Raw genomic sequence first — 26,719 nt, forward strand, 5'->3', positions numbered from 1 at the left:
GCTCCATGGTGTAGCTGCAACACGCAGGCTTGACTGATCGGGTTAAAAATCTGCAGAGGATTAATTAATTAAGCTTTTTAGCATCAATAAAATTATTCCTGTAAATAAATTATATAATTTTTTATATATAAATTGAAATAATATTTTATAATTGAGTGATATAATTATTTATTTTTTCTCTCATTTTAAAATTATTTAATTAAAAACAAATATATCAAATTTTATATATATATATATATATATACACTTTAAACAAAACGTGGGCAGGTTTGATTGAGTAATGAAAATTTATCCGTTGAAAGAGAATATGCAAAGTGACCAAGGGTGTTGGGCCGCCGTCGGTAATGTTCGTCTTGGTCATGGCCCATGAGTCACAACATTGCTACTGTATTCAACTGAAAAATTAATACATTGTCCAAACTCAAGACCCACCCCTGAAAAAATACTGATAAAATTATGGAATAAAAATATTTAAACCTTTCCCACCCCTCGAATTTTTAAATTATAATTTTTATCCAAAAATATCTCAAATAATGTTAAGCATACATATTTTTATATATAAAATAAATATAATTAAATATTAATTTATTTTTAATTTAAATTTATTTAATTATATATGATATTATATATATATATATATATATATATTTAAATTGTATATGTATAATTTTGTAACCCATAAAAATAATAAAAAAGCATAAACATCAATTACCATCCTAAAATTTTGAAATTAAACTGCCAACATTGAACCACCGGATGGTACAAAAGTGTGATCTTATCACACTCTACTTGAATGATGCTATTTTGTTGACTTTGATAGTTAAGATCACACTTTTTCAAGCATGGTTTGAGCCAAATGACATTCAAAAAAAGACATTATCTAATTGAAATGCACATTTTTAGGTGTCAGATGGTTAAGATCACACGGGTGCTACCAACAAGATTAGCATTGATTGCTAGTTCGATTATTAAATCTCATAAATAATAACTAGAGTTACATTTGAAAAATATGATATGATCAGATTTTATAATATCGTATCTTAGTTGATACGATTTAACAAAATCACATCTTTCTAGTGTGATTCCATCATATATCCATTGGTTATTGGTTATTACTTTTAGGGGTCATTTGATCGGCGATTTTTAAAAATTATTTTAGTAATCTATCTTTTATTATTTACATTATTTTGTTTGGTTTATCAATAATAAAATATTACAGTAATATTTTATTATCAATGCTAACGTGAGAGGTAATATATGCGGTAATCTGATTACTACTTTTACCTTAGGTATTAAAATATTACCAAAATAATTTTGATTTTATTATAATTATATTATTATTTATTAATTTTTAAGACAAAAATAAGTTTATTTTTAATTAATATAACAAATAATATAAAAATATTTAAAAATAATTATATTAAAAAACATTTAAGTAAAATAATTTATTAGTTTTTTTTTTTACCGTTAACTAAATACATTAATTATTTATATCATTCTTTTTTATCAAATTTTATCAAACGTAGTAATCATTTATACCAAATAATCTATCTTTAAAATAATCTTCCTATTTTGATAATAATAAATTACTTAAACCAAACACCTCTTTAGGGATAATATAGTAATTTTCAAAAGTGAAATACGAATTAAGGCTTTGGATAAAAATTGTAGTTTAGGAGTCGAAGGGTTAATTTTGAAATATTTTAAGTGAGACATGTCATTTTCTCCGGGATTTCTTCTCAACGGGTATTACATTAATGAGTTTGCTCTAGCGTGGTAAAGGATCATTTATGATCTTCGATTTACACTCAAGCCACCTTCTGAATCTGTAGTTGAGATTATAAATAAGCTTGTTTATGTTCGGCAATCACAGCGTAAAAGATGACGATGAATAAGGAGAGACCACCCGCTGTTTCCCGTGTGAGTGTGATTGTGCTATTAGTATTAGTGTATTTTAAACCAATCTCGGGCTATCAGAAGCTGCGGTTCGGACAAGATGGGCAGTTTAAGATCCTGCAAGTGGCTGATATGCATTATGCGGATGGAAAGACCACGCCTTGTGTGGATGTTCTTCCTACCCAGGTCGCTGGTTGCTCTGACCTCAATACAACCGCATTTCTCAACCGCATGATTTTAGCTGAGAGGCCGGATCTTATTGTCTTCACTGGTAACTTCTGTTTCCCATTTCTTCATTTATAAAGTTATTTTACCAGTTGGTGAAATGGGTTGACTGTTTGTTCTCACAGGCCATATGATTTTGATGTTGTACTATTGTCCGTCAAGAAGTTTGAGCTTTGTTTTAATCAGAAACATGTACTCAAAAACTTTCTTATCCTTGAATATAAAATTGTAGGGAATAAAATCGTTCGGCTGTAATATTTTTGCGTAAATTCATTGTATTTGTTACCAATCCAGTTTTGCTGTTAAATTGCTAAAAGCTGTGCTGGAAAGATAAAGAGCAGTTCAGATTAATGTGATAATGTGAATAACTCCAACTCTTGGAGCTATTCTATACAGAATTACAGATATGCAAGTTTTTCTATCTATCTGCTAACGTTAGCTAGGAAAATGGACACTACAAAGCAAAATCCGTAGTTATGGTCACATGTCTTTCAATTTAGTAATGAAACGAGCTGAATTTGTGGGCACATGCCTTTTCTTATGATGTATACCCAGTTTGACTTGTTGGTACAACTATGTGCAACAGGTGACAACATCTTCGGAGTTGATGCCACAGACGCAGCAAAATCTTTGAATGCTGCATTTGCCCCAGCCATTGCATCAAACATCCCATGGGTTGTTGTTTTGGGGAACCACGACCAGGAATCCACCCTGTCAAGAGAAGGAGTAATGAAACATATTGTTACATTGAAGAACTCTTTGTCTCAAGTCAATCCTCCGGAAGCACAAATTATTGATGGTTTTGGGAACTATAACTTGGAGATTGGTGGGGTTGAAGGTTCAAGTTTTGAAAACAAATCAGTTCTCAATCTCTACTTCCTTGATAGCGGAGATCACTCAACGGTTCCTGCTATTGGTGGCTTTGGATGGATCAAACCTTCCCAGCAACTTTGGTTTGAACGTACTTCTGCCAAGCTTCGGGTACTGACCTCTCTGTTTTGTTGCTTGGAGTACTTTTTAAGTGTCAATAACTTTTATGAGTAATTTCAACAATTTTTAATACATGCCCCAAGGAACATATTCCATGCAATTAAAAGTAAGGCATTTTAAAGAACCTTGATTATCTGGGTTATTGTAGATTACACTAAGAACCAAATAAAGGGTTACTTTTCATAAATTTCAGATATGTCGATTTCCCTATTGCAGGTGATATTGATATGCTTCTCTTTCTATTAGATGGACAGATGCTCTATAATTCATGATGATACTACTTTTAAGATCCTCATTAAGCAGAGAGCATGATTTTTTATTATATAGATTATATGACTCATTGATCCCGTTTCACTGCAGAGGGAATACATGAGCAAGCCAGCTGCTCAGAAAACAGCTGCACCTGGGCTTGCATACTTTCACATACCATTGCCTGAATATGCGAGTTTTGATTCATCAAACTTCACAGGTGTTAAGCAAGAAGGCATAAAATCTGCTTCTGTTAACTCTGGCTTCTTCTCAACCATGGTAGCTGCAGGCGATGTGAAGGCTGTTTTCACTGGCCATGATCACGTCAATGACTTTTGTGGTCAGCTTACGGGTATACAACTTTGTTATGGAGGGGGTTTTGGATACCATGCCTACGCAAAGGTGGGATGGGAAAGGAGGGCGAGGGTGGTAGTAACCAATTTGGAGAAAGTAAAGGAGGGAGGTTGGGTAGCTGTCAAGTCAATCAAAACATGGAAACGCCTTGATGATGGACACCTCACTGCTGTTGATGGTCAGGTCCTCTGGAGAAAGAGCTCTTCAGGTAGATTTCTCTTATGACCTTTGTCACTATTTGGCTCAGAGTTCTCTGTCTCAGCCCACAAACAGAAAAACCAGTAATTGGCAAAAAAATCCATGTGGTAATTTATATATCACCCAGGCCTCTGCACACCGTGACAGTTTTAAGTTTCATTTGGGTGGCCAAGGCCTAAATACATCTTCATTCTTATTCACCTTTTATTGGTGGGATACATCAATGCCTATATCTCCGTCTGGATACATAAATAATATAGGTGTCTAAGCATTTAGCTTTGCATTCTGCGTGATCCACCTTCTCTCATTTGCTTATCTGAACTCATTGGTTGAACAGGTAATCGCTGAAAGAAAACTATTCATGGCGCTTAAGCGACTTGGTGCGTAACAAAACTGTTCATGTGCATCCTTGACCCCAGCTCAAGTAATTGAGAAGGGAAGATGGTTTCCAGAAAATTTCCCATTGGCATTGTTGTTTAATAATATCTATCTGTACCCTTTAATTGTTTAATAATATCTATCTGTACCCTTTAATAATTTGTCGAATGCGGTGAATTGTCTACGGATCTCAAAATTTCAGGATGGCACAATTGTAATATATGATTAAGTAGCAAACTATGTTATGATGTGAATCATATGATGGGAGAAATGGTGTATCGTTCCCTGAATGTTGCCAGACAGCTATTGAATGAATAAAGATGAGCATAAGTGTTATTTTGTACATTGTTGTTACCTTAAAATAAAAGTAAAAACAAATACCAATTTCAATAGTTTTAGATAGTTGAGATTTTAAATTAAATAGAAAATAATATTTAATCATACCACTATTATCATTTTGAAAATGATATCGTGTCCATTGTTGGTGGACCGGGTATGATGAATAAGATTTATTGAAGAAATAAAACCTTAGAAGAGAAATGACAATTTTTTAAATTTTAAATGAAGAGAAAATGTGATAATATTTTACTTTTAAATATTTTTAGTTAAATAACAATTTTATCTTTATTTATATTAGTAAATAATGGGTATTTAGATTTTTAAAAATTAATGGTTAGAATTGTCCTTTCGTTAAATCTTGGGTGGGATATTGTCATTTTGGCCCAAGAAATTATTATCTTTTGCAAAGTAGACTTGCTGTATTTAATATCCATGCAATTGGTAGGAAGTCGACATCATCTACCGTCCAACTAATAGGAAATGGAATATCATTTCGTTTCATATTGTTACCTTGGAGGTAGATTGGGATTGGAGAATGGAGACACGTGGCCGACAATATATGGTTGGTTTATAAAAAAATTTTTACTTAAGCAACTCATTCAGGTTCCAGGAGAATAAAAAATATTTAGCTCTTTCCCCACATCGAAAGGCATTTGGGGTTAGGGTTTGGGTCTCACGTAATCGGAAAATCTGGTCATTGCATACTTTCTTGGCAGCAAATCCTTTAATTTTCATCTCACTCATCTTCCTGGTATTCAATCTGGGCACACAGTTTGTGCTATCAAAGCACGACGGTGGCGATGGGGTGTGCGCGGGCTTCAACAAGCCGGGATTGTGCCCCATCAATTGCTTCCGAGCCCCGTGTGTGGTATTGACGGGGTCACATATTGATGCGGCTGTCTTGAAGCCTTCTGTGCGGGTGTTGAAGTGGCCAAGCTAGGCTTTTGTGAAGTTGGCAGTGGTGGCAACGCTCCTTTTTGTGGTCAGGCGCTTCTTTTGGTCCATATTGTCTGGCTCTTCTTACTTGGTTTTTCACTTTTTTTAGGCATTTTTTGATTGTGAATTCTTTTCGAGTGATTTATTTTTAGATCTTCGTAATTTGCTTCAGGTTGCGGCTATTTAAACATTTGTTCATTATTTTTTTGGTGTCTGTAAGAGTGCACCCATAACTTTTACCCATGACAATGTACTGCTCCATGTTGGATATGATCATTCAAGTTCATTAAGTTCATACTCATGAAGAATCATGTGCACATATTTGCTTGGTGGGATTGGTAAATATTGGAAAAGATAAGAATCATATTTGCTTCATTCCATGCTAGAGATGACTTACAGAGATGGTAACATGATGCCTAAAATCACTGAAGAGTTATTACCAAATCGTGCACATTTTTCATTTATGAGTATGATTATCCTTTCACAAAGTGAGGTATCAATTCTTGATGGAAAAATTGTAACCAACGAATAGCATGCATGATAAACCAGTGTAACTTCTCATTTTGGTACTGATTGTCAAATATTGCAGTCATTCTATTGCACTTTGATACAAATTTCAATTCCTTTTGAAGTATGCTGACCCAACAAAATGAGCAGCCTTCTATCCACCTCAAGCTTGGCAGTCATACGTTGTAGCTGTTTCTCCCCCTTTCTGCGAAGATTGCGGAGATTTGAAAGAACTGAGGCAGGGCGAGAGGAGGGGGACCGGTGAGTGGAAGCTTTTTATACTGTCGATTCCATGTCAGTGGATTCGAGCTTATCATTCAGCACACCACTTCAGGCTGCTACCATCATTGTTGACAGCGCAAGCATGGTGAAGATAATAATAAAAAACACGTACACTAATTATTAGTTAAATTGAAGCTAATGATAATTTATTATATTAATGTTTTTAAAATCAAATCAATGACTGAATTAGTTATTTTATTGGTTTGAGGTTTGATCAATTTAATTATATAATCAATCAATTAAATTTATTATCAAATAATCATTTATTTTTTAAATAATATTAAACAGTTATCATATTTTTAATCATAAAATATATAACACATATAAAATATAATTTCAAATATGTTAGTTAAATAATTAATATTATATTACATAGATAAAAAAATTAATTATAAATTTATTATTAATTCGATTAAAATTTTATAAATTGTAACTCTTTAAAATTTTAATAATACAAAAATAGTGTAATATTATATAAATTTAATTTTATTGATTTTAAATAGTTTTTCTTTCAATATTAGAAGTCAGCATGGCATTAAAGAAGCAGTAGGTCCCAATGATTATTAGAAGTCAGCAGCGATTAACTGTGGGGAGCCACCACTACGACCACCATGCAGAAAGAGGTACTAATAAATCTTTGTTCAGCATGGCATGGGGAAAAAAAAAAAAAAAAGAATCTCAGAAAAACAGCCCTCAATTGGACCTTGCTAATCCGCTATTTTTATCCTCTTACATCTTGAGCAGAAAGAGTACAATAACATCAACATGGGTCGTAACTTAAAGAATGCAGTCATTGCATTTGTCGCTCCCCTTTCTTCCATACTCTTTTATCTGTCATTTCTTAATCACTATAATCAATCTCTTACTACTCAATCTGTGTGGTCATGGTGCTATTGCCACCCTCTTCTTTTATGCAATATTTTCTTCCTCTTCAACGTCAATGTTCTCTTCTGGGTCATCAGTCACATTCAGAATAGCCACTGGGTCCGTCCTTTCACCCCTTCCATTCTTTCTTTTTGAATCATATCTTTTCTCAATTAACTAATTTATTGTTATTTTTGTGTGAACGCAGATGATTGATTTGTACTGGACAGTTATACCAGTAATGCTCGTTCATTACTTCGCAACACACCCATTGGGAGAGTATAACCATTGAAGGTCAACAATAGTGATAATATTGGCATGGGTGTCGAGTGTGAGGCTGACTCATAACTACTTCGGGCGTGAAAATTGGCAGTGGGGTGCCAGGGAAGACTGGCGGTTCACGGATATGCGCGCTTAGTATGGCAAACACTGGTGGTGGGTTTCCTTCTTTGCTGTCTACTTTTCTCAACAGGTGAATCTGAGTTATATGTCTCCGTTGCAAATTTTTACCTCCCTTAACCTAAAATATAGAGTTTTCTGAACTTGGATAAATGCTCGACGAAATGCCTTAGCAAGCTCTCAATTGTTATGTTATATCCTCCAAGAATTTTTGGTGTATATTCCTTGCACTTAAACACCTTTGCAGGTATTTCTGATTGGAGTGTGCTTGCCATTGTATGTTGTGCATTCGGTTGACAAGCCATTGAATATATGGGATTTTGTTGCTGTAGTGGTCTGTGTGTGTGGCATAGTTATTGCTTACTTTGCTGACACGCAACTCTATGAATTTGTAACCAGAAATAACAAGCTGAAAGAGCTTGGAAAGCCCGTAGTTCTTAACCTTGACAGGGGACTATGGTGCTATTCAAGGCATCCAAATTACTTTGGGGAGTAGTTGTGGTGGTGGGGATTGGTTCTATTTGCATGGAACCTGGGTCATGAATGGACATTTGTTGGCGCACTCATCAATAGCATGTGCTTGGCATACGTGACAATACTTGTTGAAGAGAGGATGCTAAAACAAGAGTACAGAGCTGAAGCCTATAGGCTTTATCAGAAGACAACATCGGTTTGGATACCTTGGTTCAACTCATCGGCTATGGGAGAGAAGCAGAAAAGTGTTTGACTTGATTCTTGGTGTTAAACTTGAAGGGTATCCTTGTCTGTGCATTGTCCAATTTGTTCAGTTCCTAGCTTTCTATGTCCATGTTTATGTAGTTGTACGGTTTATTTGAACGAAGTTGCGCGGGTATTACATTGTGTGTAGCCAATTAGGAAAGTGTAGAAATTGTATAAAATCGTTCTTCGTTTGGTAGTAGTGTCGTCTTTTCATATGTACTGTGAAATGTTATATAAAGGTGGAGGCTTGAAATTTCAATGGGCAACCTTTTTATCTAATCATCTCTGGCATTTTATTTAATGCAAAAGTTATTCCTGTACTATGAATGCAGGAGCAAAATATTGGGCTGAGGGCAGGGGAATTTGAGTAGCTATTTTGTGTGTTTCGTTAATGTCATTCTAATTCAAAATGCAACGGGGCAGCATAATTGAGCTGTCCTAATATGTTTCTGTGCTTTTGGCGCTTGAAGTAATAGTTTTAGGAGCATTAATCATGTATTGTAATTGACAAGCTTTGCAACTTTATGACAAAAGTTGGACAATGGAAATATTCTATTGCTAGTGTTTGGGAGAAGGGGGGATCTGGGTATTACAATCTTAAGTTACGTGGACAGGAAACTAGATTGTGGGCTGTGTGTGTATGTCAGATATGTCTGGCCTGGCCTCTATATCTCAATGGCATGGGAACATTGCTCGATCCCAATGGTGTTTTGTGCACTTTTATGTGTTGGTATTGATGATTTAAAAGCACGCATGAAGAATTCAAATAAACCAAGAATTTAAAAAAAAAAAAAAAAGAAAAAAACTCTCTTATGTTATTGATGTTTTTAAAATAAACAATTTAAATCCATACAAATTGAATAGGTTGTATATCTAAAACAATAATTATAATCTTATGGGGTTGCCTAGAATATTTTAGAACATCTTGAAAATTTCCTTCCATATTCTTTGAATGCCCTTTGTCTTGTTGTTTTATGAATTTTATGTCTAACACATGATGCACTTATCAATTGGTATTCCTAAAAGATTAATGGTCTAGATGTAGCTTTACAAGTTATGGCATCAAAAGGTATATTTTCCGAACATATTGTCTTCAACCTTCTTTCACCTTTTTCAAGCTTGAGATCCAATTGTTTGGTCTCTCTTGTTCTAATAAAGTTATGATGTTTTGTATCAATCATAACTTTGAACTTTTTACCACCTGTACATATAAGTGATCAAGGGTACATACATTGACTTATGAGGTGCAAAACTTGTGGGGAATTGAAAAGTTGTAAGCTCCCAAGCACGATATTTTGCATCCCTCTTCCTATTATACTCTTTGGAGAAGTTTAAACACTCATTTTTTGGAAAAAGTTTAACACATGGAGTCACAACTAGTCTTGCAACTATTGTCCCATAAATTGCTTACTTCATCTTCATTTATCCTAACTCTATTTTTATTTTTGTATTTTGAGTTTAATGTTATGTTAATCAATGATTATTCTTTTCTTGATATTTTAATTTTGTTTTAGTATCTATTATCACAATCTAAAAAAATTAAGAATCGAATGGTTTTATTTAGAATAGTGTGTCTTAGATTTGACTCTATGTAAGCTTGAGAATACACATAAAGAACTCATAAAAGAAATATATGAAGAGAAAACTTGCGTACATAATTAAACTCTTAAAATAATATAAAATTTAAAACTAATAAAAACTAACACTAAGTAGTTTTATATAAAAGTTTACAAATAGATTTGATGTGGTCCAAATCTATACAAATCCAATAGATTGGATGATTAGGACTAAAAATATTAGAATAAGAATTTTACTCCTATTATACTCCCTATTTGAGTGAGACATATTCTTGGCCATCTTGAAATGTTCTCATACTCTTTGTATCCAAATTGTCCATCACAGATTTTTTATGCTCTTTGTATCTAAAGTCTCTCACTATAGATTGGTCCTGAACGTCCCTTGAATTCAGACTTTTATAAGGTACATAGAGCTTAACCAAGCTGCATACATTTTAGGAAAATTGAAATTTTTACCCTCATTTGGGTTTATGTATACATTTATACCATACTTTTTACACTCTAAATATTTTTACCACTTTATAAGATAGAATGCTTAAATTGCCTTTATTTTCAACCTTGAGAAATCAAAACTAAGTTTTCAGTATTATTTATTTTTAATGTACTGTAAAGAGAGAAAATGTATAAATATTTGTATCAATATTTAAAATAAAGTTTATATTTATGTGTATTTGGTGTTAAATATGTAAAGAATACATCAATATATATAAATATATCTGAAGAATCAAAACAAAAATAAATTGTAAAATCTTGTAGGAAAAAATTTACAGAAGCATGAGAGAATAATTTTTATTACAGAAATATGAGATAATAATTTTTATTGCAGAAGTATTTTACAGAGAATAAATTGACTTATAAAGAATTATTAGTATAATAATTTTAAAAATAAAAAAATTATCAAAAAACTGATTTTGGTTGAAAATATTTAGAAAGAAGGGTTGACGTAAAAACAAAGAGTTGTGGAAAATTTAAGGGTTGGCTTATATTTTAAAGGGGCTGGCCATTATTAAACAAAAAGACGCCAACCCTTCTTTTTATTTTTTAATTGAAGGGTAGGCAGACGCCAACCCTTCTTTTTATTTTTTAATTGAAGGGTCTTCTTTTTATTTTTTAATTGAAGGGTTGCCAGACGCCAATCTGCCAACCCTTCTTTTTATTTTTTTAATTGAAGCCGCCAACCTTTGCTAACCCTTTTTAATTTTTTAATTTTATTTTTTAGTTTCTTTTTTTTCAGTGGATGAGACGCTCACAACTTGATGAAAATATCCATGTGCTGAACTGAATGCATGCATTTGCGAGTTGCCACTGACAGGCAAGTCAACAAGATAAGTCAAGGTCATCGGCAATTTGCAATAGTATATGATGTTATGTGTCACCGTCACTTCTGGGGTCTTTCACAATGGAGGACCCATATAATTGAAAAGAAACAGGGACGACTTCATTTTATTTTATGTCATGTCATCATTATTTTTCTTATGCAGAAACCCTGTTTAAACCAGACCTGGTCTGGTCTGGTCTGGTCTGTTCTGTAATTAACCAAAATATCTTTTCTTGCTAGCGAAGAGGGGGTAAATTTGTTTCTTGCATAGTCGCAATCCCTGTAGTTGAAGAATTAAATGCGTTCTATGGTGTAGCTGCAACACGCAGGCTTGCCTGATCAAGATTTTATGTTCTGCCAAATTTATGTGTTTGGATTGGGTTAAAAATCTGCCATCTGAATAGAATTAATTGATTAAGCTTTCGAGCATAAATAAAATTATGTCTATAAATAAAAAAATTATATAAATTTTTGTATACAAATTAAGATAATAATTTATAATTAATTGATATAATTATTTATTTATTTTTATTTTAAAATTACTTAATTAAATACACACATATTTAATTGTATATAAAAATTCATACAATTTATTTATATATATACATCATTATCTTTAAACAAAACGTGGGCAAGCTTGATTGAGTAATGCAAAGTGGCCAATGGTTTTGGGCCGCCTGACGGCAACGCTGGTCTTGGTCATGACTCGTGAGTCACAACTTTACTATTGTATTCAATCGACTAACTAATACATTGACCAACTGTATAGTTTTACATGAATGACAAGGCGTCAAGACTCAAGGCCCGCCCACCCCTGAAAAAATAATGATAAATTCTGGAATAAAAATATTTAAACCATTCCCGCCCCTTAGAATTTTTAAATTATAAATTCTTATCAAAAGTAAGTCAAGTAATATTATATATATATATATTTTTACTCCGGGATTTCTTATCAACCGGTAGTAGATAAATGAGTTTGCTCTGGTGCGGTAAAGGATCATTTATGATCTTCGATTAACACAGCCGCCTTCTGAATCTATAGTTGAGATTATAAATAATTTTGTTTGTGGTCGGCAATAACAGCGTAAAAGATGATGATGAGTAAGGAGAGACCACCTGTTGTTTCCCATGTGAGTGTGATTGTGCTGTTAGTTTTAGTGCATTTTAAACCAATCTCGGGCGATCAGAGGCTGCGGTTCGGACAAGATGGGCGGTTTAAGATCCTGCAAGTGGCTGATATGCATTATGCGGATGGAAAGACCACGCCTTGTTTGAATGTTCTTCCTACCCAGGTCGCTGGTTGCTCTGACCTCAATACTACCGCATTTCTCAACCGCATGATTTTAGCTGAGAGGCCGGATCTTATTGTCTTCACTGGTAACTTCTGTTTCCCTTTTCTTCATTTACAAAGTTATTTTACCAGTTGGAGAAATGGGTTGACTGTTTGTTCTCACAGGCTATATGATTTTGATGTTGTATTATTGTCCGTCAAGAAGTTTGAGATTTGTTTTAATCAGAAGCATGTAATAAAAAACTTTCTTATCCTTGAATATAAAATTGTAGGGAATAAAATCATTCGGCTGTAATATTTTTGCGTAAATTCATTGTATTTGTTACCAATCCAGTTTTGTTGTGAAATTGCTAAAAGCTGTGCCGGAAAGATAAAGAGCAGTTCAGATTAATAGTGATAATGTGAATAACTCCAACTCTTGGAGCTATTCTATACAGAATTACAGACATGCAAGTTTTTCTATCTATCTGCTAACGTTAGCTAGGAAGATGGACACTACAAAGCAAAATCCGTAGTTATGGTCACACGTCTTTCAATTTAGTAATGAAACTAGCTGAATTTGTGGGCACATGCCTTTTCTCATGATGTATACCCAGTTTGACTTGTTGGTATTCACTATGTGCAACAGGTGATAACATCTTCGGATCTGATGCCACAGACGCAGCAAAATCTTTGAATGCTGCATTTGCCCCAGCCATTGCATCAAACATCCCATGGGTTGCTGTTTTGGGGAACCACGACCAGCAATCCACCCTGTCAAGAGGAGGAGTAATGAAACATATTGTTACATTGAAGAACACTTTGTCTCAAGTCAATCCTCCGGAGGCACAAATTATTGATGGTTTTGGGAACTATAACTTGGAGATTGGTGGGGTTGAAGGTTCAAGTTTTGAAAACAAATCAGTTCTCAATCTCTACTTCCTTGATAGCGGAGATTACTCAACTGTTCCTGCTATTGATCGCTATGGATGGATCAAACCTTCCCAGCAACTTTGGTTTGAACGTACTTCTGCCAAGCTTCGGGTACTGACCTCTCTGTGTTTTGTTGCTTGGAGTACTTTTTTAGTGTCAACAACTTTTATGAGTCATTTCAACAATTTTTAATACATGCTCAAGGAACATATCTCATGCAATTAAAAGTAAGGCATTTTAAAGAACCTTGATTATCTGGGTTATTGTAGATTACACTAAGAACCAAATAAAGAGTTTAGTTTTTATAAATTTCAGATATGTAGATTTCCCTATTGCAGGTGATATTGATATGCTTCTCTTTCTATTAGATGGACAGATGCCCTATAATTCATGATGATACTACTTTTAGGATCCTCATTAAGCAGAGAACGTGATTTTTTATTATATAGATTGTATGACTCATTGATCCCGTTTCACTGCAGAGGGAATACATGAGCAAGCCAGCTGCTCAGAAAACAGCTGCACCTGGGCTTGCATACTTTCACATACCATTGCCTGAATATGCGAGTTTTGATTCATCAAACTTCACAGGTGTTAAGCAAGAAGGCATAAGCTCTGCTTCTGTTAACTCAGGCTTCTTCACAACCATGGTAGCTGCAGGCGATGTGAAGGCTGTTTTCACTGGCCATGATCACATCAATGACTTTTGTGGTCAGCTTACCGGTATACAACTTTGTTATGGAGGGGGTTTTGGATACCATGCCTACGGAAAGGCGGGATGGGAAAGGAGGGCGAGGGTGGTAGTAGCCAATTTGGAGAAAGTAGAGGAGGGAGGTTGGGGAGCTGTCAAGTCAATCAAAACATGGAAACGCCTCGATGATGGACACCTTACTGCCGTTGATGATCAGGTCCTCTGGAGCAAGAGCTCTTCAGGTAGATTTCTCTTATAACATTTGCCACTATTTAGCTCAGAGTTCTCTGTCTCAGCCCACAAACAGAAAAACCAGTTATTGGCAAAAAACATCTATGTGGTAATTTATATCACCCAGGCCTCTGCACCAACAACAACTATACCACGTAAATAGCTTTCCATGTCTGAGATAGATTACCGATAGATTGGTCACACTTTGGAATGTCTAGCACACCAATATTTTAAAAGTTGAAGCAGATAGTTTAAGCAGGCCTATGATGTTGTTTGAACCTGTCTGTTTGCAAATATCAAATAGCTTTCCCTTCCGTTGACGCATTCCATTCTTTCGGCGGGTCCTTTGTTTTTTTCTTTTTAAGAGCTTTTCTACTATAAAAAGAACTAAAGGTGTTGTAACTGGTGAGCAAATTGGTATTTTACTTTAAGCTTTGGTGAGTCCAGAACATTCTGTTTATGGTTTCATTGTCTTTCGGGGCCGTCAGTTCATGATCAAAATAATTTATTTCAATGTGGAACAAGCATTCTTCAAGTCTACTGAATCATGTTCCATGCTATAGAGCCACTGCCACACCATGACAGTTTTAGGTTTCATTTGGGTGGCCAAGGCCTAAATGCTACTTCATTCTTATTCACCTTTTATTGGTGAGATATATCAATGCCTATATCTCCGTCTGGATACATAAATAATATAGGTGTCTAAGCATATAGTTTTGCATTGTGTGATCCACCTTCTCTCATTTGCTTACCTGAATCCATTGGTTGAACAGGTAATCTGATGGGTACCTGAGTCTACTTACTGTTCTCCCAGGCTGAAGCTGCTGAGGTTCTTTCCACGACCAAGCTGCACTCCACCCTTCAGTACCAGGCGACTCCTTCACTCAGTCCCTCAGTCCTCAACCGTTTCCAGCATCAACCAATCCCAATATTGAGAATGAACAAAGCAATGTAACAGTGCACGCATAGAACCACAATAATGTAACTGTAGATTCATAAATCATTGTTAATGTATACATTCAGTTTCATTACAAAAATAAAGTTCCTTCCTTTTTCCAGAATCTCCTTTCTAATTACAGAATACTAAGAATAAGATTCATCAATAGTAACAAAACATTCCGCACGACATTCGAGAGGCCTGCACTCTCCCTTACTTCCTTGCTGTCAATTCTCTCTGTCTCTCCCTTGCTTTCCTCTCCTCCTTTTTCTCTCCTTCTCCAATTCTCACCAACTCTCTGCCACACCTCATGCTCTCTGTTGGGGCCTCCTGGTCAAGGTAGACTGCCTTCAGAGCCAATTGTCTTTTGCCAGGTTGGCCATGTTTTTTTCTACGTGTGACATACACATTAGTTCTAACATTTCCCCTCCCATCGAGAGGCATCTTGTCCTCAAGGTGAAAGTGAGGGAATAGGCTGTGGAACGAAGAGAAGAGTTCCCAAAAATTTTCACATTCTGGCAGTTTCTTCCACTGAACCAGTATTTCCAACTTCCTTTTTGCAGAATACCTGTGTTGCAATATTTTGAGGGGTTGAACCTCCAATTCTCCATCTTCAGTCATGCACTCCGGTAGCTGCTGAATCGAAACAGAAGGTCCCACATGTCTCTTAAGCTGTGAAACATGGAAAACAGGATGTATCTTGGCTGAAGGTGGAAGCAACAATCGATATGCCACTACCTCTATCTTCTCTATGATTCTATAGGGCCCATAGTAACGAGGGCTCAGTTTTTCATTAGGGCGGGTAGCCAACGAACGAAACCTGTATGGTTGCATCTTCAAATATACCTAATCTTCGGGCTGTAGCTGTACTTCCCTTCTCCTTTTATCCGCATACCTCTTCATTCTTTCCTGAGCTTTGGCCAGAGTCTCTTTCAATTCATCCAGAACTTGATTCCTTTCTTTAATCATTTGATTAACTTCTTCCACTCTCGAAGTTTCTTCAACCCACCTTAATAAGATAGGAGGATCCCGACCATACAGCGCCTTGAAAGGTGACATGCTCGAAGAAGAATTATAAGTGGTGTTGAATCAGTATTCTGCCCACGAAATCCATTTAGGCCACTGTTTGGGTTGTCTGAAACAAAAGCTTCTTAAATAAGTCTTCAAGTTGTGATTCACCACTTCCGTTTGTCCGTCCGTTTGAGGATGGTACGAGGAGCTGAATTTGAGAGATGTACCTGCTGCTCTGAAACTTTTAGCCCAAAAACGACTTAAAAATATTCGATCTCAGTTCGAAACTATGGTTCAGGGAAATCCATGCAACTTGACTACCTCTCGAATGTATTTTTGTGCCACTTTTGCGGCTGTAAAAGGATGCTTCGGAGTTAGAAAGTGGGCATATTTGGTTAAACGGTCAATTACCACAAGAATCATATCCGTCTGGGAAGCTTTCGGAAGACCTTCTATAAAATCCGTGGAGACATCTTCCCACACTTGGTTAGGAATCGGCGGTGGCTGGAGTAAGCCTGCAGGGGATGCACACTTGTACTTCATTCTTTGACAAATGTCACATTAGGATACAAATCTTCGGATATCAGCTTTCATGCCTTCCCAGAACAACACTAAGGCAGCCCTTTTGTAAGTCTGAAAGAAGCCAGAATGTCTTCTGTAAGGAGAGGAGTAAAATTCCTTAAGAAATTTGGGAATGAAAGAAGAACCTTTGGGAAGGACTAACCTGCCTTGGTAGAGCAATCTGCCGTTTCTCAGATTATATCCTTCATGGGCTTCTGGATTTTGCAGCAAGTCATGTATGATCCCCTGTAACTTCCTATCACTAGCCACCTCACGTTCCACTTCACTTCTTCCAACCTTACCATCTGCATTGCTAAAACTGCCAGCAATTCGCCTTCAAATTTTGGATTTCGTGAAAGGGTGTCTGTAGCCTTATTTTCACATCCCGGCTTATATTGAATTTCGAAGTCGAAGCCTAACATTTTCACAACCCATTTTTGCTGCTCGTTGCCCAGAACTCTTTGGTCTGTAAGGAACCTTAGACTGCGCTGATCCGTTCGAACCTTAAAGTGGCGCCCCAGCAGGTAATGTCGCCATTTCTGGAAAGCCAAGACTATTGCCATCAGCTCCCTCTCATATATTGACTTTTGGCGGTTCTGAATGGATAGGGCTTTGCTGATAAATGCCAACGGTCTTCCCTCCTGCATTAGCACCACTCCTAGTCCCAATCCGGAGGCATCTGTCTCTATTACAAATTCCTTAGAAAAATTCAGGAGAGCCAGAACAGGTACCGAACTCAGAGCTTCCTTTAGTTTTTTAAATGTCATAGTGGATTCATCTGTCTATTGGAAAGCATTATTCTTTAGAAGTCTTGTGAGAGGTTTGACAACTTTTTCGTAATTACGTACAAATCTTCAGTAATAGCCGGTTAATCCCAAGAACCCTCTGAGATCTCGTAGGTCTCAGGGAATAGGCCATTCAAGCATTGCTCTCACCTTATAAGGGTCGGCAGCCACTCCTTCCACTAAGACAACATGCCCTAAATAACTTATCTCCGTCTGACCGAAGACACATTTCTTCCAATTCACCACAAATTGGTGGTCTCGAAGCAGCTCCAACACCACTCGTAGCTGTCTCACATGATCTTCAAACCTACGACCCTTGGAAAGTGGCGGGTGCATTCGAAAGCCCGAAAGACATTACAAGAAATTCGTAATGCCCGTCGTGCGTCCGAAAGGCTGTTTTCTTAGTATCTTCTGTCCTGACTTGGATTTGGTGGTAGCCCGACTTTAAATCAAGCTTGCTGAATATCGTGGCTTCGGAAAGCTCATCTAAGAATTCATCAATGGCGAGGATGGGGAATTTATCCATAATTGTAATTTTATTGAGCGCCCGATAGTCGACACAGAATCTCTATCCCCCGTCTTTTTTTCTCACGAGGATCACCGGGCTTGAGTAAGGGCTTACACTTGGTTGAATCACCCCAACAACCAACATTTCTTGCACTATCCGCTCAATCTCGTTCTGTTGAAAGTGAGGGTACCTATACGGTTTGATGTTAGGAGGTGGAGCCCCTGAAATAAGTAGAATGGCGTGATCACGTCCTCTCTTTAGAGGTAATCCAGTGGGCTATCGGAATAAACATTCGTATCTCGCAACAAGGGTGTGAGTCTCGGGTCCACCATAGTTGCCTCTGGTTCACTGTCCGGTGAAGTGCTCCTATATTCAACCCAAAATCCTTCACCCCCTTCTGCCATAGAGTTGACTAAGGCCTTTAATATGGATTCCAACCGGCACATTGAAAGGTCACCATTAATTCTCGCACGTCTCCCGTCCCATCGAAACTTCATGGTCTGTAATTTCCAATTCATTGTCACCTCCCCTAATTTATAGAGCCAATCCACCCCCAAAATCACGTTTACATTCCCCAATTCAAAGACGAAGAAATCTTGGGTTACTGAGATTCCTTGAAATTTTAATTCAATTTGTCAGCATTTCCACATCCCCCTAATTTTCTTGTCATCTCCCAGTGTTACAGTAAATTTGGTGGGAACCGTTGGTAGAGCTAATTCTTCCACGAGAGTGCGCGAAATGAAACTATGGGTAGCTTCACTGTCCAAGAGAATCAACACCTTCTTATCCCTGATTTCCCTAAAAAATTTCATCGTTTTTGGATTTTGAAACCCGCTCACTGAGCTAGTCTACAACGCCAATTCCATTTCCTTTTCTTCTAGATTCGCTTATGTATCATCACTCTCCAGCTCAACCTCTTTATGTTTCTCCCCTTCTGAAGTGATCATAACCCTAAATTGTCGATTTTTATAGCGGTGGTCGGGATGATATTTCTCATCGCATCTTAAACAGAGCCCTTTCTCTATCTTCGTTCTGAACTCGTTGTCGGAAAGGCGCCGGTAGGGGCGTTCACGCAAAGGGTGGCTCACAGATGCCACCAAACTCATCGTTCCTCTGCTGGTCGAAGGTCTCTTGAGGTCTTCGAATGAAACTCTCTAAAAAGGGGGAAATGCGTTGGGTTAATCGGTGGTTGGGTCGGGTAGGAATAAGCTTTGGATTGGGCCGTGAAGTTGGGTTGGGCATAATTAGGGCCTGGAAAGGGACGTGGGCTTGGACCATGGACACTGGGGTATTTGGATTGGGCTGGAAAGATTGGGCTTGCGAAGCGAGGGTTGGAGGGCTGTAACTTTGGGCCTGGATGGGTAACGCGGGTTCCCGATCGGAGCCTCATTCTGGCATCCAAAATCCAATTCTTTTCTTCAACCTGTAGAGCCCTCTCCATCATCTCCTCCAAGCAACGGGGATTGAACAACCTGACTTCTGCTCGGATGTCGTCTGCCAGCCCGTTGATGAAGAGGGCCATTAGGGTCTCCTCGGTCACTCATTCGACTGTCGTCGATAAAACCTCAAACCTTAGCCTATAATTTTGTACTGAGTCCTTCTGTCGAAGGGATAACAGCTCTTCATAGGGGGTGCGATCTGGACTCACCGGAAATCACTTTAATACCTTACTCTGAAACTCTGCCCACCCAGTAAAGGCCTGTCGTTTCCTTCTCCATCTGTACTAACTTAGCGCCTCTCCTTCCAAACAAATACCCACAGCTAAAAGCTTCTCAACCTCCAATAACCTATTGACCTCGAAGTATCTTTCAACTTTAAACATCCAGTTAACGACATCCTCTCCGTCAAACAACGGAAGGTCGAGTCACCGGTATAAAATATCCCTACGACCCCCATCTGGTTCTGTCTCTTTGCCCCTTTCACTAGAGGTATCCCCCTCTTCTCCCATCTTTCTCTCGATTCCAAGGGTGGGCAACGTCATTTCGCCCATTGGGGAAGAGTAAGATGGCGACAGCTTCTGACCGATTGGAGTTTTTCCCCTGATCAACGGGCTCTTGTCCCAACGTCGCTCCTCTGAGTTCCCTCAAATAATTTTTGATCGTCTTCAAACTAGTTTCTAACCCTTTCATTCTTTGACTCATCTCTCTAATCTTCACTCCCAGCTCCTCCATTCTTTCCTTGGCGTTCGTTGTCTCCCTTTCCACCGTCTCCATTCTAGATTCCATTTTGGTCATCTCCCTTCCTGCTCTGATACCAATTGATGGGTACCTGAGTCTACTTACTATTCTCCCAGGCTGAAGCTGCTGAGGTTCTTTCCACGACCAAGCTGCACTTCACACTTCAGTACCAGGCGACTCCTTCACTCAGTCCCTCAATCCTCAACCGTTTCTAGCATTAACCAATCACAATATTGAGAATGAACAAAACAATGTAACAGTGCACGCATAAAACCACAATAATGTAACTGTAGATTCATAAATCATTGTTAATGTATACATTCAGTTTCATTACAAAAATAAAGTTCCTTCCTTTTTCCAGAATCTCCTTTCTAATTACAGAATACTAAGAATAATATTCATCAACAGTAACAAAACATTTCGCACAGCATCCGAAAGGCCTGCACTCTCCCTTACTTCCTTGCTGTCAATTCTCTCTGTCTCTCCCTTGCTCTCCTCTCCTCATTTTTCTCTCCTTCTCCAATTCTCACCAATTCTCTGCCACACCTCATGCTCTCTGTTGGGGCCTCCTGGTCAAGGTAGACTGCCTTCAGAGCCAATTGTCTTTTGCCAGACTGGCCATGTTTTTTCCTACGTGTGACATACACATTAGTTCTAACATAATCGCAGAAAGAAAACCATTCATGGTGCTTGAGTGGCTTGGTGCATAACAAAACTGTTCATGTGCATCCTTGACGCTAGCTTAAGCTATGGAGAAGGGAAGATGGTTTCTAGAAAATTTCAATGGGAATGTTGCCATTGGCATTGTTGTTTAATAACATCTATCTGTATCCTTTAATAATTGTGTTGAATGCGGTGAATTGTCTACAGATCTCAGAATTTCAGGATAGCACAGTTATAATATATGATTAAGTAGCAAACTAGGTTATGATGTGAATCTTATGATGGGAGAAATGGTGTATTGTTCCCTGAATATTGCCAGAGAGCTATTGAATGAATAAAGATGAGCATAAGTGTTGTTTTGTGCATTGTTATTGCCTTGAAATAGAGAGTAAAAACAAATTTCAATTTTAATAATTTTATGTAATTATAATTTTAAATTAAATATAAAATAATATTTAACCATACCGGTGGATTATTCATCTGACCACTCTAAAAACGACAACGTGTCTGCTGTTGATGGACCAGGAATGACGGGTATGGTTTGGTGAACAAATTATTATCTTTTGCAAAGTAGACTTGCTGTATTTAATGTCCATGTAATTGGCAGGAAGCCGAGATCATCTACCGTCCAGCTAATAAAAAATGGAATGTCATTTCGTTTCATATTGTTACCTTCAAGGTAGATTGGAATTGAAGCTTCCTTGTTAGACACAATGGAGACACGTGGCCTACAATATATGGTTGGTTCATAAAAAATTTTTTACTTAAGCAACTTATTCAGGTTCGGGAGAATTAAAAATATTAGCTCTTTCCCCACATCGAAGGGCATATGGGGTTAGGGTTTGGGTCTCACGTAATCGGAAAATCTGGTGAATGCATACTTTCTTGGCAGCAAATTCTTTAATTTTCATCTCGTTCATCTTCCTGGTATTCAATCTGGGTACACAGTTTGTGCTATCAAAGCACGACGGTGGCGATGGGGTGTGCCCAGGCTTCAGCAAGCCGGGATTGTGCCCCATCAATTGCTTCTGAGCCGATCCCGTGTGTGGTGTTGACAGGGTCACATATTGATGCGGCTGTCTTGAAGCCTTCTGTGCGGGTGTTGAAGTGGCCAAGCTAGGCTTTTGTGAAGTTGGCAGTGGTGGCAACGGTCCTTTTCCTGGTCAGGCGCTTCTTTTGGTCCATATTGTCTGGCTCTTCTTACTTGGTTTTTCACTTTTTTTAGGCATTTTTTGATTGTGAATTCTTTTCGAGTGATTTATTTTTAGATCTTTGTAATTTGCTTCAGGTTGCGGCTATTTAAACATTTGTTCATTATTTTTTTGGTGTATGTAAGAGCACATTCATAACTTTTACCCATGACAATGTACTGCTCCATGTTGGATATGATCATTCAAGTTCATTAAGTTCATACTCATGAAGAATCATGTGCACATATTTGCTTGGTGGGATTGGTAAATATTGGAAAAGATAAGAATCATATTTGCTTCATTCCATGCTAGAGATGACTTACAGAGATGGTAACATGATGCCTAAAATCACTGAAGTGTTATTACCAAATCGTGCACATTTTTCATTTATGAGTATGATTATCCTTTCACAGAGTGAGGTATCAATTCTTGATGGAAAAATTGTAACCAACGAATAGCATGCATGATAAACCCGTGTAACTTCTCATTTTGGTACTGATTGTCAAATATTGCAGTCATTCCATTGCACTTTGATACAAATTTCAATTCCTTTTGAACCATGCTGACCCAACAAAATGAGCAGAGCTTGGCAGTCATACGTTGTAGCTGTTTCTCCCCCTTTCTGCGAAGATTGCGGAGATTTGAAAGAACTGAGGCAGAGCGAGAGAAGGGGGACCCGTGAGTGGAAGCTTTTTATACAGTCAATTCCATGTCGGTCGATTCGAGCTTATCATTAAGCACTCCACTTCAGGCTGCTACCATCATTGTTGACAGCACAAGCATGGTGAAAATAATAATAAAAAACACGTACACTAATTATTAGTTAAATTGAAGCTAATGATAATTTATTAAACTAATGTTTTTAATCAATGGTTGAATTAGTTATTTTATTTGTTTGAGATTTGATCAATTTAATTATATAATCAATCAATTAAATTTATTATCAAATTATCATTTATTTTTTAAATAATATTAAACAATTACCATATTTTCTAATCATAAAATATATAAAACATATAAAATATAATTTCAAATATATTAATTAAATAATTAATATTCTATTACATAGATAAAAAATTAATTATAAATTAATTATTAATTCAATGAAAATCTTATAAATTGTAACTCGTTAAAATTTTAACAATACAAAAATAATGTAATATTATATAAATTTAATTTTGTTGATTTTAAATAATTTTTCTATGCACTAAACTAAATTATAAATTGATTCATACTTCAGCTAATCAAACTGATATATATTGTTTGGTTTTTAAAGCACTGATCAGAACCCATGCCAGAGAGAGATTAAGTAACTGGCATTAAAGAAGCAGTAGGTCCCAATGATTATTAGAAGTCAGCAGTGATTAACTGTGGGGAGCCACCACTACCACCACCATGCAGAAAGAGGTACTAACAAATCTTTGTTCAGCATGGCATGGGGAAAAAAAAAAATAGAATCTCAGAAAAACAGCCCTCAATTGGACCTTGCTAATCCCCTATTTATATCCTCTTACATCTTGAGCAGAAAGAGTACAATAACAGGGAAATTGAAATTTTTAGCACTATTTTATTCCGTGTATATAAAATTGTCACCTATCCTAAAGCTTTCATAAATATACCACAACAGTACTCACCTTCCCCAAAATATCCCTCTTCAATTTTTTATACACAAATTCTCTCTCTTCTTCTCTGCAACTTTTTTCTCTCTTCTTCTTTTTCTTCCAAAGTGATAAAAGAATCACTCTCTCTTCTTCCTCATCTTCAAAAACAAAAGCAGTAAATCACTTTGAATAATTCTTCAGATTAAGAATTCTTCAAAGTAAGGATTTAAAAAAGAAAAGATCAACCTACAAAAAAATCAGCTACATCAATTTTATATCCTGGAAGAAATGACCATAAAAAAAAATCATTTAGTAGGATTTAATTGAAAAAAAAAATTAACATTTAAGGATTAAAACTGAAAAAAAAAAATTTGAGATAAACCGAAAAAAAAACAAACGTAGGCGTGAAATTCTAGAAATTATTCCTGTGCTGTACATATAAGGAATATATTATAATATTATATAATATAATATTATAATAATATATATTATATTATATTATTATATATAATAATATATATAATATAATATTTTATTATGATATTATAATAATATTAAAATATATTATATTATTAATAATTATATATTTTATATATATATAAAATGGTTGGCGAAATCGCCAACCATTTATACTAATATATTATATATATTATTATATTAATATATTAATTTTTTATATTATTATATAATATATTATAATATTATTATATTATAATATATATAAAGGGTTGGTGACCGCCAGCACTATAATCAATCTCTTACAACTCAACCTGTGTGGTCATGGTGCTATTACCACCCTCTTCTTTTATGCAATATTTTCTTCCTCTTCAACGTCAATGTTCTCTTCTGGGTCATCAGTCACATTCAGAATAGCCACTGGGTCCATCCTTTCACCCCTTCCATTCTTTCTTTTTGAATCATATCTTTTCTCAATTAACTAATTTATTGTTATTTTTGTGTGAATGAAGATGATCGATTTGTACTGGACAGTTATACCAGTAATGCTCGTTCATTACTTCGCAACACACCCATTGGGACAGTATAACCATTGGAGGTCAACAATAGTGATAATATTGACATGGGTGTGGAGTGTGAGGCTGACTCATAACTACTTCAGGCGTGAAAATTGGCAGTGGGGTGCCAGGGAAGACTGGCGGTTCACGGATATGCGCGCTCAGTATGGCAAACACTGGTGGTGGGTTTCCTTCTTTGCTGTCTACTTTTCTCAACAGGTGAATCCAAGTTATATGTCTCCGTTGCAAATTTTTACACTCCCTTAACCTAAAATATAGAGTTTTCTGAACTTGGATAAATGCTCGACGAAATGCCTTAACGAGCTCTCAATTGTTATATTATATCCTCCAAGAATTTTTGGTGTATATTCCTTACACTTAAACACCTTTGCAGGTATTTCTGATTGGAGTGTGCTTGCCATTGTATGTTGTGCATTCGGTTGACAAGCCATTGAATATATGGGATTTTGTTGCTGGATTGGTCTGTGTGTGTGGCATAGTTATTGCTTACTTTGCTGACGCGCAACTCTATGAATTTGTAACCAGAAATAACAAGCTGAAAGAACTTGGAAAGCCCGTTGTTCTTAACCTTGACAGGGGACTATGGTGCTATTCAAGGCATCCAAATTACTTTGGGGAGCAGTTGTGGTAGTGGGGATTGGTTGTATTTGCATGGAACCTGGGTCATGAATGGGCATTTGTTGGCGCACTCATCAATAGCATGTGCTTGGCATACGTGACAATACTTGTTGAAGAGCGGATGCTAAAACAAGAGTACAGAGCTGAAGCCTATAGGCTTTATCAGAAGACAACATCGGTTTGGATACCTTGGTTCAACTCATCGGCTATGGGAGAGAAGCAGAAAAGTGTTTGACTTGATTCTTGGTGTTAAACTTGAAGGGTATCCTTGTCTGTGAATTGTCCAATTTGTTCAGTTCCTAGCTTCCTATGTCCATGTTTATGTACTTGTACGGTTTATTTGAACGAAGTTGCACGGGTATTACATTGTGTGTAGCCAATTAGGAAAGTGTAGAAATTGTATAAAATCGTTCTTCGTTTGGTAGTAGTGTCTTCTTTTTATATGTACTGTGAAATGTTATATAAAGGTGGAGGCTTGAAATTTCAATGGGCTACCTTTTATCTAATCATCTCTGGCATTTTATTTAATGCAAAAGTTATTCCCGTACTATGAATGCAGGAACAAGATATTGGGCTGAGGGCAGTGGAATTTGAGTAGCTATTTTGTGTGTTTCGTTAATGTCATTCTAATTCAAAATGCAATGGGGCAGCATCTGTCCTAATTTGTTTCTGTGCTTTTGGCGCTTGAAGTAATAGTTTTAGGAGCATTAATCATGTATTGTAATTGACAAGCTTTGCAACTTTATGACAAAAGTTGGACAATGGAAATATTCTATTGCTAGTGTTTGGGAGAAGGGGGGATCTGGGTATTACAATCTTAAGTTACGTGGACAGGAAACTAGATTGTGGGCTGTGTGTGTATGTCAGATATGTCTGGCCTGGCCTCTATATCTCAATGGCATGGGAACATTGCTCGATCCCAATGGTGTTTTGTGCACTTTTATGTGTTGGTATTGATGATCTAAAAGCACGCATAAAGAATTCAAATAAACCAAAAAATTTTTAAAAAAAAGAAAAAAAACTCTCTTATGTTATTGATGTTTTTAAAATAAACAATTTAAATCCATACAAATTGAATAGGTTGTATATCTAAAACAATAATTCTAATCTTATTAGGTTGCCTATTTAGGTGGAGAATATTTTGGAGCATCTTGAAAATTTCCTTCCATATTCTTTGAATGCCCTTTGTCTTGTTGTTTCATGAACTTTATGTCTAACACATGATGCACTTATCAATTGGTATTCCTAAAAGATTAATGGCCTAGATGTAGCTTTAC

At 36.5% G+C, this 26,719-nt stretch overlaps 1 protein-coding gene and 2 pseudogenes across 4 annotated transcripts in view; all 3 read left to right on the top strand.

Annotated features, from left to right (window-relative positions):
• Positions 1 to 1,779: 1,779 nt before the first annotated feature.
• Positions 1,780 to 26,719, top strand: part of LOC123215294 (probable inactive purple acid phosphatase 29) — a 32,357-nt gene continuing 7,417 nt past the window's right edge. Inside the window, exons 1-4 of one of the 4 annotated variants that reach the window (XM_044635332.1) lie at positions 1,790 to 2,167; positions 2,708 to 3,102; positions 3,472 to 3,922; positions 4,250 to 4,633. In XM_044635332.1, coding sequence (XP_044491267.1) covers positions 1,882 to 2,167; positions 2,708 to 3,102; positions 3,472 to 3,922; positions 4,250 to 4,260 — 1,143 coding nt within the window. In that variant the 5' untranslated portion in view covers positions 1,790 to 1,881 and the 3' untranslated portion in view covers positions 4,261 to 4,633. Of the gene's footprint in view, positions 2,168 to 2,707; positions 3,103 to 3,471; positions 3,923 to 4,249; positions 4,634 to 12,236; positions 12,610 to 13,151; positions 13,547 to 13,917; positions 14,369 to 15,130; positions 15,416 to 26,719 lie in introns of those variants that run through there. The other 3 variants (XM_044635331.1, XM_044635329.1, XM_044635330.1) reach the window with 3 other exon arrangements.
• Positions 6,891 to 8,616, top strand: LOC123215296 (annotated as a pseudogene).
• On the top strand, positions 21,976 to 25,929 carry LOC123217446 (annotated as a pseudogene).

This window comes from Mangifera indica, chromosome 5 (assembly GCF_011075055.1).
Source record: "Mangifera indica cultivar Alphonso chromosome 5, CATAS_Mindica_2.1, whole genome shotgun sequence".
Taxonomy (NCBI): domain Eukaryota; kingdom Viridiplantae; phylum Streptophyta; class Magnoliopsida; order Sapindales; family Anacardiaceae; genus Mangifera; species Mangifera indica.